We start from the raw sequence: 14,952 nt of genomic DNA, 5'->3' as shown, positions 1-14,952 counted from the left end.
CACGGGCAGTTGTGTCAATAATGTTCCAGCATCCATGACTCGCTGTGAAAGATGACTTCCAGAGCTTTCATTTCCTGATCCTGCCAGAGGGGGCAGGAGAGCTCAGTTAATCCAGCCGCTGTGCATGCAGTCTCTGTCGGGCTCCAACTCAGCGTGGACCGCTGCACTCCACAATCACCCCCCCCCACCCCCACCCCCCCATCCCCACCACCACTTCCTCCTCCTCCCCACCCTCCCCACCCCCCCCTCTTCCTCCTCCTCCTCCAGAGCCCAGCCCTCCATCTCCGGACTTTACCTCCAGCCTCTTTAGATCAATGGCTTCGCATTCGTCCTACGTCTCATACCCCCCCTCCCCCCCGCCCCCACCCTTTGAGAGAGAGAGAGAGAGAGAGAGAGAGAGCGAGAGAGAGAGAGAGAGAGCGAGAGAGAGAGAGAGAGACACCCCCTCTCTCTCCCCTCACTCTGAAAGTCTCCATCCTTCCTCGCCGGCAGATGGAGCAGACCTCCGTGAAGGCGGCGTGGATATAATCGCCCCCCGCCCCCACCACCACCACCACCATCCCGCCGCCGCCGCTGCATCTCAGTGAGTGGGACTGGACCAGAGTGATGGAGACTCTGCTGCCTTCATAGTCACTGGAAGTTATTTTTGGACGCCCAAACTGGGAAAGTCTGTGTGATTATTACTCACATTGTTTTTTTTCTTCCTCACTCTTTTTTTGCGGGTGTGGAAGGGAGGGGGGGGGGGACCACCAGCCCCTATCTGGGAGGGATTCATATCTAGTAGGAGGAGGTGAAGAGGAGGAGGAGGAGGAGGTCGTCCTCTCCTCAGCCTCGTCATTGCCCCTCTCTGCTGGATTTTCTACCTTCTTCTTCTTCTTCTTCTTCTTCTTCTCCTCCACACTGACGTTGGATTCTGTGCAAGATTCCACCGCGTGCAGCGGGCAGGTTTGCGGGTGTTTGCCCCCTGCCACCCCGTCTTCCTCCCGTTAACCGGTGATTAACTGGAACCGGGGCGGCATGGAGCCGCTTTCTCTCGGATGTGCTGCTGACGCCTTGGAGATGAAGATGAGGAGGAGGCGGCGGAGGAGGAGTAGGGGGAGCAGCAGGAGGTGCTGGTGGAGGACAGGCGGACTCCTCGACCTGCTGCCGCCGCTGCTGCTCTGCTGGATGGTGGCCGCTCCACCGACGGCGGCGCACGGTGAGTGTGTGTGTGTGTGTGTGTGTGTGTGTGTGTGTGTGTGTGTGTGTGTGTGTGTGTGTGTGTGTGTGCGTGTGTGCGTGTGTGTGTGTGTTTGGCGGTCTGCTTGCTCGCTGGTCGCTGGGATGCCGCAGACCAAAAGTACCATGTTTTTTTTTTTGCCATTGTGGTGGTGGTGGTGTGTGTTACCTGTTACCGTGCCCTCCCCCCCCCAACACACACACACACACACACACACACACACACACACACACACACACACACACACTCATCCACCCGACCTCCCCACCAACCCTCCCAGTGCCCTCTCTGTCTGCGTCCGAGCAGCTGTGCCTGCAGGTCGGACTCGGGTTCTCCCAGCAGCGCCTCCGCACATCTGTCACCATATCTGGACAACAGCAACCAACAAAACCCACAATTTCCTCTGTTTTTTTTTTGGGGGGGAGGGGGGGGGTTTCTCCAGGTTTTAGAGAGTCGCTTCACCCGCACCTGTCTATCATATATCAATTGCAATGATCCTGTGGTGCGTCAGCCAGCGCGGCGTGCAGTCGCTCCTGCGTCTCCATGTGGTGTCAGTTTTTTTTTATTTTTTTTTTTATGCCGCGCCAATCACATGTTTGATTGTGAGCCTGCAGGATGTTTGTGTTTTATGTTCTTGCCGGCTCGTGGTGGTGGTGGTGGTGCGCTGCTGTGCGGAGCAGGTGCTGTGAATCCCAGTGATTGTTCAGCAGCGGCAGTGAGGTGGTGGTGGTGGTGGGGGGGGGGTCGGAATGGACACAGATGCTGCTCAGTTGGATCGTTCTCATCCAGTATAGTCGAGGCTTTGCCTCAGTCAACTTTGCGTCCATTGGCTGACAGTTGTGCAAGAGGTGATGATGATGATGATGATGATGATGATGATGAAGATGATGATGATGAGTGGTGGGAACTCCAACATGCTTCCAGGAGGCTGCTTGCCGTTTGGTCGTTAATGCTTCTCTGTGCTGGGCTTGATCAGGGTGGAGCTGCAGGGATCCACCATGTTTAGGGCGACGTTCAAGGAAATGCTTTCATTTGTCCCACGGCAATGCAGAAATTCACATAAGCAGCCCCGAATAATAGTCCATAACATGGGACTGTAATGTGCGTTGAACTCAAGCAGTAGTTTGCACAGAAAAAAAAAAAACAACACGATACATGAGTGGGAACAACTACCTGCAGGGCTGACTGGGTTTAGTGGCTGTATTTATCCTGTGTTCGAGTCTCGAAACCTTTCGTTATTTTTCATTTTTATTTTATTCCCCCACCATAAATGGAATCTAATGTACCTGTTAACGTCAGAGCGTCTCGGCATCCACCATATAACGCTTTAACCTGGCCTATTTTCCACTGAGAGCCTCTGATTCAAGTGGGTTTTACTCGAATCATCGCTTCAGTCCACTTTAAACGGCCCAAAGTGTCACTTGAGCATTTTTTGTTGCTGTTTTTCTCGACGATTTAATGGATTCAAACAGATCTGGCTGGCTACTCTCCCTCTTTCTCTCTCTCTGCCCCCCCCCCCGCCCCCCCGCCCCCTCCCCTGTCCTCTCTCTGCGACTCCAGCTGTCAATAAATTATGTCCAAACACTTTAATTAAGCTAATTGGTGGTAGAAGAACAGGCCTACACACACACACACACACCACACACACACACACACACACACACACACACACACACACACACACACACACACAGTCTCTGCTCGATCAGCTGGGCAGTAGTAGCTTGTATTTCTACTGCAGCTCGGTTGTAAAACCCTCTGCTGAATATTTTACTCAGACGGTGCCTCATCCATGCAAGTGCAACAACAACACACTCACTCACACACACACACACACACACACACACACACACACACACACACACACACTCTTCTCCACTCTCATTCATGAAGGCTTCCCACTAACTGACTCTCTATCTTTTCTTCAATTGGAGCATTTATTTTTCTGGCAGTAGCAGGTCGTGCTGCTGTGTTTCGCCTCTTCAAACGTGTGTGTGTGTGTGTGTGTGTGTGTGTGTGTGTGTGTGTGTGGGGGGGGGGGGGCGGCGGCGGCAACACTTTGCAGGTTCTTCCACTGATGAGCTCAGACTCACAGACTTTGCTGCACTCCCTCGGTGGCGTTGTGAGCTGCAAAAGGAACGTGAATGAAGAAGGGACAAAAGGTCCCTGACTGCACGGTGCTCAGTCTGTCTTTGAGGAGGAGTTTGGACTCTTCAGGTAGATTTTAATTGAGGTTCAGTCGACCGGCGCAACAACCTGGATAATTAGGGTCCGTGCAGCGATGGTGGTCCTGTTAACGTTGATGGGGATTTAAGGGGAAACGGTTAAAATCTGTGAAGAGAAGAGAGGTGGCCAAACTATTCACATTCTGTACTGAAGTAGAAGTACGGATGAAGATTGTTGTCACATTTGTTGATGATTTAGCAAAAATGAAAAAGCTTTTGTACACCTCAAAACGATGTTGACAGTTTCTCATAATAATAATGATGATAACCATTGTTAATTTCTGCATTTTTATTTTGCACTGAACAGTACTCTCTGTTCAGCACAACAACACAGTTCAAAAAGCCCCACTTCAGTCAAAATCAATAATTACTTTCAACAGAATTTGTATCTACCAAACACAAAAATAACCAGCGGGTTTTTTTTTTCCATTGTAAAGAGTCGAACGTATGTAAAGTAATTGTGTGCAAATGTCGGAAGTAATAGTAAGAAGTACCGTAACAAAGTATTTGCACTCTGTTGCCTCCCAAACCTGGAAAAGAGGAGAAGCAAGGACGCGTCCCGATCCCGTTCGATGTTCGTGGTATTTTGCATTTGTTCCTGGAAGCGCGGCCCACTAAACTCAGACGATTACCGGCGGAACCACAAACCATTTGCACGTCATCTGAGGGACAATCCGTCAAGTGGCCGCCGCTGCTCAGAGCTGTTTTCATAAAAGCCCCAAGCAGGCAAAGAAAAGAAAAAAAACGCAAGGTCATCAGGTTGCTGCTTAAATTAATAGCGGGTCTGTTTGTGGTGAAAAGGAGGTACGTTCGCATTAAGACTAAGCAGATTTAACTTTGAAGCTCTCTTGTCATCCCGCTGGATTTGCTCCCCCCCACCACCACCACCAGTCCTCATTCAGGAGGAGGCTTTAATGGGCTCGAAATAAGTCGTTCTTTGTGTGGACTTAACTCCTGTGGTTTTTGGGGTAAGAACATTGAGACGAGGTTGAAGGTTGAAGGTTAAAGCGGCACTGATTGTCAAAGCCAACCCTTGATGGAATCAGGCCTCTCCCGCCCAGTCCAGCCCTGACTAGGACCCATGTTGGCTGTTAAACCCCACATTGTGAGTGCATTTAGCGTTTTTATATAGCGATACCAGGATGTCGAGTGTTGGGATCGATACTGTGCGTTCGATACCCGGCCGGGTCATACCACAGACTGTAACAATGGTGCCCGTGGACTCCCTGCTTGGCACTGTGGAATTTTGGGGGGGTGGTTAGATTACCCAATGATTCCCGGGCGCAGTACCGCTGCTGCCCACCGCTCCCTCAGGGGATGCTGGGTCAAATGCAGAGACTTCAAACTCCGGCATTGATAATTAGACATTCTGCACATTTTTTAAGAAGCTGTAACTCGTAGTTGATCCGTCCATTACTTATTTGTTATATATAGTTATTGAAAAATACTTCATTATATTGTGAGAGACTCATTTTACTCTCCGCTGGTAGCCCCCCCCCCTCGCCCCCTTTAGCCTATAGCCATTGTGAAATGAGCCACTTGACATATGACTGGATTTCCAAGGTGCACAAATCATCCTCCAGTTCCTTGGTATCTACAGCCCCCCTGCAGTACTGGATTCATTTAAAGACATTACTTCCAGCTTTTAAAATACTGCCGTACGCCACCAGCCACTTGTTATTGTTCCCAAGATCTCATTTGAGACAATGTCTTCCCGCCGCCACCCCAATTCCAGTTTTATGCATATTACCGTCTTACTTTCTCTCGTCTCTGCCATGTTTCCTTTTATGCTCCTCGCCTTCGCATGTCATCTTCTCTTTTTATTTCCTAACTCCACTAAATTCAACTCCCCTCAGTGTCATATTTTAGCCCAATTTAACATGCTGAGCGCATTTAATATAGTCGTGCCTCTGCTTTGCCGTGACTTGTTCAATCCATTTGATCTCTTTTCAGGCTGACACTATGCAGCTTTTTTTTTTTTTTGTCTCCATTAATCCTCACACAGCCATGTGATTTCTTATTCCCCGCTCTCATCTCACCTTGTCTATTCTAATTGACCTCATCCTTATCTTCACTGTCTCATCTTGTTTGATTACATGACTTTTTCTCCCCCGCCCCTGTGCATTATTCCATGATGGTATTAAAACGACCAACTACTATCAGCAACGTGTTCTTCACGCTTATGTATTATTGATCTGTCCGGTTGATCGAAAGAGTCGCTATGGCAGGTTGATGATCTATTCATGAGTTTATTGATCAGCAGCTTTATTGACAAATAATCACCAACAGCAGCTAAGTGTGGCAGAAAATACAAACATTCGTTTTTTTCCCAGAGTCATTTGATTTTACACATCAAAGTATTGTGTCATCTGCATAGAACAGAATCTTCGTGCTGTAATTCCTCCAGGTTAATTGGACGGTCCTGGTCAGTGGATTTTTTTTTTTTTAATCCTCAAATGTTAAGTGAGATAAGGAAGCACAATTTGTTCAATTTCTAACAACAAAAAATATATAGTCTTGAATGTGAGACTTTAAGATAGAAAGTCCTGAGTGTGCAAACATAAAACACACAACATAAAACAAGGACATTGTGTTGTCAAAAAATTAACATAAAAATGCAAGTTGTTTCTTTCTGTTTTTACTGCAAGCACTAAAAGCACGTGCATTTCTTGAGTTTATACGGCCGGAGACAGTTAAGACCCTCTGAAAGCTTTTCCTTTCACGGCATCAAGACAACTGTAACGGCAAAGAGCCATAGTACCAGGGGGAACTAAATTTAATCAAGAATCACATTAAAGCTAAAAGCTCAAGCAGTGCGACATTTCCATTAATAGGCTCGAGGTGAATAATAAAGGCTGAAACGATTCCATTAGAGACGCCGCCTGCTTTTAACACCAACAACATGTTATTTGAAACTTCCGCTCAGTGATCACCCAGCGCCCTGTTGCACTGCATGTGCGTGCTTTTTACATCCTACCATATGTTTAGAATGTCTAATGATGCAACGACGGCAACCCAACCTGACATGGTGGTAATTACATCGTCCAAGTTTGTTTTTCACAGTTGGATAAATCCACACTGTGTATCAATTAGACTGATATTTTCACACTAAAATATACATTTACATATTTGCTACAGTCATTTTTCAGACAAACAGCTTTGGGCTTGACAGTAAAAGCCTTGGGAGTCTCTTGTGATTCTTTCAGTGACTTGTGACTTTTTGACATGCGGCTTTTGCCCATCTTGATTTGTGACTTGCAGAAAAATCTCTGGGTTTTTATTTTTCCCCTGTCGCTGCCATTTGCTCCTTCTAAACTTTATGGTGGCGACTGCGTGCAGTGTAGCCCTGGGCTGCGGCGGCGTGGCGTCTTCTGTTCCTGTGACGGACGAACTGCGGGGAGAACCGCTCAGGTCTGAGAGGGAGGCTGATGGAAGGGCCAGATGAAAACGGCCCTGCATAATCACAGCCACTAGCGGTAGATTAATAAGGCAGAAAAATACATGAGGTGTGCGAGTTGCCACTCGATTTGTCTTGTTTTTTTTTTTCCCCTCTCCGCAGCCGCAGTGAACAGAGAATCATCTCCAAATCTGAAAAAAACCAAAACACCAACAATCCGCAGGCAGCGACACTGTTTCTGTGCGCACTGTTGGAAAAATAAAGATGTTTTGTATTTTATCTCATAAGCTCGAAGGTGAAAAGGTACTGTGTATGCCGCAAGCAAAAGTCTAATAATCACAGCTTTGCAGCAGACACCCTGCAAAAGAAGACTCGTGTGCACAAGCAGCTCATGAGACAGGGAAGCGAGCGTTTCCTGTTCACTAGCAGCGAAGAAGAAGAACTTTCCGTGGCCTTTTAGAGAGGAGGAGACAGAGGATGTCTGTGTGCTGAGCATAAAAAAAAAAAATCCTCATCATGGTTTTATTTTGTAAAGACGTTTTTTTTTTTAAAAAGTTAAGGAGCCTAGAAAGTTTGTTAAGAATTCTTAACAAATTGGTCCCACCGAGAGCTGTTTATACCACTTTATGTTTCTTATAAACTTCTTTATAAAGTCCCTTTGTGGAAAAAGTGACCCCAACCTTTTACAGGTATCTTCTTCTTCTTCTTCTTCTTCTTCTTCTTCCGTCAGTTAAGATCAGTTATTAAGAAGCGGAAACATATTTAACGACCTGAACAGTTTTGTCGGCTGAATTGGATTGAGTCCCTGTCACTGCATTCACTTAGAAAAGAATAACTGCAACGGGGAAAGAAAAGAAGAGAAAAAGGTGAAAGGCCTGTGACTAATTTGCAGAAAGATAATTTGACTGGCCTCTGAACATTAGCACTTCATTTACATCTGGTGCTGCCTATATTTAACATCAGCTGCTCCGCTCTGACACTCATCCATTATTCATGTTGCCGAACTGCGTTACCTGCTGGAGGAGCGTGGCGTCTCTCTCGCCTTTAAATCCTCCTCATTAACACTGCAGCCGGCTTTTACATGAATTGGGGTTTTATTTATTCAACTCTGTTTTTTTTGTGTGTTTTTTTGTTTTCAAATTCAGTGTTTTGCTGCTTCTTGTCGCCGCTGTTATTTCTTTCGTTTGACAAGACAACGCCGAGCTGAATTTCAACCAACGAAAACAAGACAAAAAAAATGTTCCTGGAGTCGGGGTGAAAGTTGTTTGGATTCTCAGACACATCCTGACTCAGGTTGTGATTATTGTATATTTCAGTGCGGCCTGGCATGGCCTCTGTCTTGCAGTTGTGCTGATGAATCCTTTTCCTAACGTCAACTGTAGAGGTGGTGTGAGCGGCCACTATTTTAGCCTTGAGAAGAAATTTTCTTCCTAAAATTCATCGGAAAAAACAGCATCATTTAAAACCGCTTCCTGGAGTTGAAGGGTTTGGCTAATGAACTCTGAACATACAAACTGAACACCCAGTTCATGTGACTCTGTCTGTGTCCCCCATGTGTTACAGTCCGCATTATCATATTTTGGAATGCCACAGCTGCGTGCATTATGCTAGCTCTAGGAGCGCTAAGCCTCACGGCCAATGCGAGCTGACCTGCGAGGATAATAATTACAATTTGCCCAACTGACAGTAATTCCATGAATCCTTCCTTCAGTCTTCTGGTGGCTTTGTTTCCTTCTGCTTCTGGCAGCCACTTAGTGGGATCCTATGTTGTAACTGTGCATTTTGCAGCCTTATTAGTTTGCGTGAAAATGAATGGAACTGCGGTAATAGCGTTTTATTTATTTCATTTCTAGGGCTAATTTTCAAAAGTTTGCTTAAACTTCGATAATTTAGGAACTTGAAACTGAGTAAGTTGATCTAATTAGTGGTCCGGTGTGTAAAACTTGGCTTGATTTATAATTTCTATATTTATAAAAGCTTAACATACTAACCATAAATGCATAAATAAAAGTGCAAACTCACAGTACAATAAAGTCATTTAGTTTTTCTACCCTTAGAACGGTTCTGACAGATAAGAATACCCGTAGATCAATCAGGGTCTTGCTCTCAGTTAGCTGCCATCTTGCACCACCATATTTCTAAGGAAGCCTGGTGTGGACAATCCAGCTTGTCTGTCAGCACATTTGGTATCCAGGGAAAACGCTGGCGTCCTCAAATAAACCATCGAAGAAGAAGGTTGACGAGGTATCCAGGTTTGCGTGTGCCGGCCACCGTAGTTCACTGGCAAGGTCGGTAGAGGGAGGTTGAGCGAATGAGCGCTGCAATCTCTGTTTCTTTTTCAAAATCTCCTACTCATACACATCCTTAACCTCCTTACAAACCAAACAAACAAACAAACAAAAACGAAGAAGAGCTGCTGAGTATTGTGAGTTTCAAGGTATGATGACTTCATCTGAACTTTAAAGCTTTAAAGCTCAAGGTGGAAAAACCTTGAAGTGCTGTTGAGGTTGGGAAACCTTAGGGGTTGCGGTTGTGAGCTGGAAATCCATTCAAGCTTCATCAGTTTACTCAAGAAAAGCACAGATACCTAAAAAAAAAAAAATCAAAAATTTGTCCGCCGCTAATGAAGCTAAATACGATTTCCCCCCGATTTCATTGAATCATGGACTAGAGGCACTATTTCAAGCTCCTTCTGTCCTGATTGAGCAGCAGGAAGTTGGAAGCTGGCCGACGGCGGCGCGGTTATCGGCCACGTTTGGCCAGAAACCTTCTCGACGGCCTCCTGCGCAGCGCCGGCCGCAGCTCTGCCAGGACGAGATGAATTGCCCGGACTGCAGCAGGATCCCTCTGATGAATATTCATGCGGAGCAGCGCGCCGTGTCACGCCAGTGAGCAAAAAGCGCTGAACCCTGAGCGTTCGCCCAGTAGCCCACCGCTACCTCCTCTACCTCCCTCCGCCGCCCCCCTACCCCGTCCCCCCCACCATCTGCAGCAGCAGCAGTAGCAGCAGCAGCAGCACAGCCAGCCTGGATTTATGGCCACTTATAAAGATTAGTGAGGCGTCCCGCATGTAAGCGCACGCGCGCTCGGACGCCAGCGGAATAATGCGACGTCTCAACACGGCGTGGCGATGCAAGCCTCCCAACAGCGGGAAGAAGGAGAAGAAGAAGAAATTGGGAGTTTTCTTTTGTTGCCAACGCAGAGACGAATGTCTTTTAAAAGGATCAAACAAGCTAACCACGGTTCTGTGTGTTTTCTGCTGCGCGTTGCGTCGCGGATTTCGTTCCTCATCGCCTCTCCTTTCCCACGGTATCTTTTCGTAGCCTATCGTGACCTCTCAGATCGCCACTGAAAGTGGCACCACTTGGGAATAATCTGTGCTTGGGTTCTTTACCCTGGCAAGAGGGTCAACAGCTGCGCAAGTAGCGCGAAGGTCGGTGGAACTGTCAGTCCTGCGGAACGTCTGCCAGCGCAGCTGAATTTTTAAATGTGTGTAAAAATTTTAAGGAAGCTCGTCTGACAGCGCATTTCGTATTAAGGTCACTGTCCTGGTTCTTTAAAACACAGTGGTGCAACATGGCAGCTAACTGGGAGCAAGACCCTGATTCATCTGTGGATATTCTGATGTATATGAGAACCGTTCCACGGCGAGGAAAACCAAATGACTTTTATTTTACTGCCATTATACACTTTTATTAATGTATGCATGGGCAGTATGTTCAGCTGGCAGACAGGCAGTTTTCTCACTGTACTATGGCAACAAGATTTACGAGGAGAGGTCAAGAGGTCAAGACCTTCAGCGAATGGAGCACGTCATCGTCACTGACCTAGAAAACTCTCATATAACTCTGTTTGTTTAACACGCACACACGCACAACTTGGTAGAAATGTCACTTTGCCACAGCCAGTCACAGTCACACACACACACGCACACACACACACACACACCAGACTCTGGTACCAGAGGTGTGATGCCTGGTGCGTTCGTGGCCCGCAGGACACCGCAGGGTTTTTTTTTGTTTTTTTTCCCCGCACGTCCTGCTCGGTCACGATGTTAATTTGCCGCCTGCAGCCGAGCCGTCAAACTGCATCAGCGGCGCGAGGTGACAGCGTGGCCGCGGGACTACCTGCTGCTGACATCACGGAGGGTCGCTGGCGCGGACGGCTTCGGGACGGTGCAGCTGTTTGAACACGGCGTGAACGTGATGAGTCACATGGACTAAATACTGGGAACTAGAAAGTCGGCAATAAATTATTAATACATCTTTCTCCCCGAGTCTGCTGGATGAATGCAAAGGTCGTGTCACCCAATGTGGAAAAAGACCCACGTCAAACTGAACACGTGACTCAGTCGGACTGCGTCAGTCCCTGAAGGCAGCAGCTGAACATGTGACTCAGTCCCTGAAGGCAGCAACTGAAGGACCTGCTTCCGCCGGGGACTTTGACGATATTATTTCACGTGGACCTCGACCTGTTGAGGGACTTACTGACAACTGAGTCATCAGGCACAGAGGCGGGAAAGTAACAAAGTACAAATACTTTGTTACTGTGCCTAGGTAGATTTTTCAAGTATCTGTACTTTGACTGAATGGGATTCATTGTGTCTTTTTAGGATTTTTTTTTTTTTTTTTTTTTTTTTTGGCACGTTAGGAATCACAGACATACATGACATACGTGATGAAGAAGGAAATCGTGCATGGGGCCACTTTAAGAGTCATCATCAGCAGTTGGCTGCACTGCTGGACTCACACGGTCCATGTAAAACTCTGACGAGTCGTGTCAAACGACTGTGCATTTTATATCGAATTAAATGGTTTCATGTGTGTGTGGCAACGTGAACGACTCCTAGCGGCGCAGGGAGACGTCCAGGGAGAAGCGACTCTTCTGTCCGCCAGGCGCGCGCTGAAGATGAATGGCCCGTTGCTTAAGAAGGAAAACCAAGTTGTGCGGCGGTGATATTTGTCACCGGCCGGAAACAAATAAATGAATTGCCCGGAAGCGCTGCGTTCACATTGTGTGTCGTCTTATAAGGCAAAGGCAGCAGACCAGAGTCTCAGAATCTCGGAGTCTCAGTGCCCAGCAAAGAGGGACAACTCATCTGCTTTAAGTTGGTGCTACGACGCCTGGAGAATTTTCTCAGTTGGTTTGTTTTTTTTCCTCGGTTTGTTTTATTTTGGGTTTTTTTGCGGCAAAGAGAAAAAAAAAACAACTATTTAATTCAAGGCACACGTTACAGTATCTCGCTGCTCAACAAAATTAGTAAAAAGATCCACTCCACTCTGCCAAGGGAACAGAGATAATAGTGTTGGGAGCCCTGCTGAAAGGATAACTAGCCCGAGATAAAGGAGATTGACGGTAACTGACGTGAAAGCTTCATCCGAGAGGCTGGGTTCGCTAAATCATGAGCAGCGTGGCGGCGTCTTGCTGAATAATCTCCCCCCCATCATATTGTCATGCCCCATTTTAAATGAAAGGCTTCGTGGGGGATTGGCCTAGTGGAGAGGAGTGACAACCAACCTGGGACCTGGGTCCTGTCTTTGCTCTAATGTAGTTTTGCTGCTACGTTGCCAACAGTGAAACCATTCAAAAAGCTTAAGGCCTAGGTGTCAAACTCTGGCTTGCGGGCCAACTTTGGCCCGCAGTGTCATTATATTTGGCCCGCGAGGCAATACAAAGTCGCACCTGTGGATGCGAGAAGCCCATGGTGAAGCCTGATCTTCCTCCTGCAGCACAAACAAAGCAATATGCTGCATTAAAGCTCTCTACAGCTTCTCTGCGTGCGAGCTGCAGTTTAAAGCTTTTACGCCGAGCCGGCGTTGCTTTTTAAGCTGAGATTTATTTTGATATACAACATTTGCAGCTCCATCCACTCCCCACCAACCACCTTGATCTTCTAGTTGACGGGGGGGAAAACTCGTGTTTTCCGAGTAAAGCCGCGGGCCACTTAAGATCAGTTGGGCCGGGCTTTGGGCATGCCTGCTCTTAGCTCTGTCTCACTCACAGTCGTTTCCCAGTTAGTGATTTTACCAGATCTTTGGCAGACTGCTCACATTTTCTCTACACGGCTGCACTATCATAGGCAAAAATTCTAGTGTTGGGCGGCGGGCGCAGAGGAAACTGGGTTGACCCATCTCGGGGTTCGCAGTGGAGAGGGGCTTCATGGCGCAGTGTTAAATGTGTTAAATTAAAAATTTAAACTCAAGATTATGAAAAGGCCCATCTTTAAACATCCTTGTCAGTGCCCCCCTCCCAAAACAAATCAGAATGATGAATTGAAAAAAATGCTATTTTTAAGTTCTCCCAAATTAGACCTGCTCTGTCACCAGCACGGAGCTAGCTAGCTCGCGAGCTCGCTATCTGGCCATCTAATATGAGTTTTTAGTTATTAGCGGCAAATTGATGTGACATCATTCAGCTATTATTATCCACAGGGGACTGAGGGGATGTTCGGTGATTAAAAGCAGTGAGTTTTTTTTTTTTGCTCCTGCTGGTTGCTGCGTTTCACTGCACTTGACTCAGCTTGGTCTGTTTGTCTGCTGTGTGTTGAACTGGGATCGCCACAACAGACATTGTGCACTTATTAGTGCATTTGGGGACAGCTAAACAATATAGAAATATTGAAAATGAAACAAACGTGTCGGATCAATGAATCAAATGTTGAAGCAGTGAGTTTGCAGAAGAGATTACATACATTTTTTTTTGCTACAAACAAACCGGGATTATTTTTTTGGAGTGGAAGGATCAGTAAACTGCATCTCCCTTGTTAAAGAGTGGTGTTGCTCTTTGTCTTATTGCGTAGAGGGGAATTGTTGTCTCATCTTGGGGTCTCGTAGGGAAACACGTGACTCTCTTTGCAGTGCGTGTCCAACACGTGTTTCCGTGTTGGAAAATAGGTCACCGGTTGAGGGACCGCAAACTTCCAGGCCCCTACCGCGTGATTGATGCTGGTTCGCGGCCGATAACTTGACCATTGCAGGACCTTGCATCAAGTGTGTCAGCGTCAATGTCCATGTTGCTCAAAAATGTAGGTTTTAAATTGTGTGTTTTGAACTTGGATGATGAAATATTCCAGTAAACCAAATCCAACCGATATGAGACGGAGCTGATTGCAGAAGTTTTGGCCTCAAACTTGAAAGGTTTAATTTAAAAGATGCTGAAAACAAACATGCAATTAAAAAAAAAAAAACATTCATTATCCGCTTGCAGGTTCGTTAGCGCCGCTCGCTCCAATTTTCCTCTGCGGTTGTTGACGACTGAATCTAAACATCCTTCGGTGTTTTTCACCGAGCTCAAGACAGACTTGACAGACATGGTTTTCTCACGGCTGGTCTCTGGAATCCACCTTGGTTCGAGTTCACCTGGGAAGATAAAGGGCAAGAAAGGAGGCAGCGAGTCGACGAGTGAGCGAATAAAGTTGTCAGCGTTTCCTCATTACTTTCAGAGCGAAAGTGAATTTGGATGCCGACGTGATTACGGGCTCCTCGGGGCGTTGTTACACTGCCTCCCTGATCCCAGCCAGAGCTCTTTGTAGCCAGGAAGCAATGAATTGCACAAATAGGACACAAGATGAAATGGGGCTGGAAGTAAAGTCGGATACAGCAGCAGCGCGGAGCGGCGGCGAGCGGCAGACAGAAAGTGACGTCGAGTGGAGCTCGTTTCCGCGTCCTCTCGCCTTCTGTCCTCGCACCGCGAGTACAACCGTGTGCGCCATAAGTACATTAATGCAAATGGAAGAGTTGCAATGCCATGATTAATTTACCAAAGCAGGCCATAGTTACACAATGGACCAATAGCAGAAAAGTGCTCCCATACCGCACTGTTTAAAAAATAGATGATGGCGCTTCAAGACTGATGGGATTTTAATTAGTGCCTTGCTGCGCCGTCTCCCGAAGCGTGTGTGTGTGCGTGTGTGTGTGCGTGCGTGTGTGTGTGTGCGTGTGTGTGCGTGTGCATGTGTGCGCGTGCGCGTCTGCGTGTGCGTCTGCGTGTGTGTGTGAAGTCAGACTGAGACAGACAGACAGACAGACAGACATGGCTCAGAGCCATGGTTCGTGGTTCGTGGAAGGTAAAAGGAGGTTGGGCGGTTATCACCGTTTTGCCTGCAGCAATCA

The 14,952-nt window shown here is 47.1% G+C and overlaps 1 protein-coding gene across 2 annotated transcripts in view; it reads left to right on the top strand.

Annotated features, from left to right (window-relative positions):
• Positions 1-519: 519 nt before the first annotated feature.
• Positions 520-14,952, top strand: part of dcc (DCC netrin 1 receptor) — a 150,631-nt gene continuing 136,198 nt past the window's right edge. The window contains exon 1 of one of the 2 annotated variants that reach the window (XM_076029189.1): positions 520-1,198. In XM_076029189.1, coding sequence (XP_075885304.1) covers positions 1,018-1,198 — 181 coding nt within the window. In that variant the 5' untranslated portion in view covers positions 520-1,017. The remainder of the gene's footprint in view (positions 1,199-14,952) is intronic. The other variant, XM_076029190.1, reaches the window with a different exon arrangement.

The sequence above is a fragment of the Nelusetta ayraudi genome, unplaced genomic scaffold, assembly GCF_046127955.1.
Source record: "Nelusetta ayraudi isolate G7.1 ecotype Tasmania unplaced genomic scaffold, CSIRO-AGI_Nayr_v1 ptg000026l, whole genome shotgun sequence".
Taxonomy (NCBI): Eukaryota; Metazoa; Chordata; class Actinopteri; order Tetraodontiformes; family Monacanthidae; genus Nelusetta; species Nelusetta ayraudi.
This window is presented reverse-complemented; position numbering and strand designations above follow the sequence as displayed.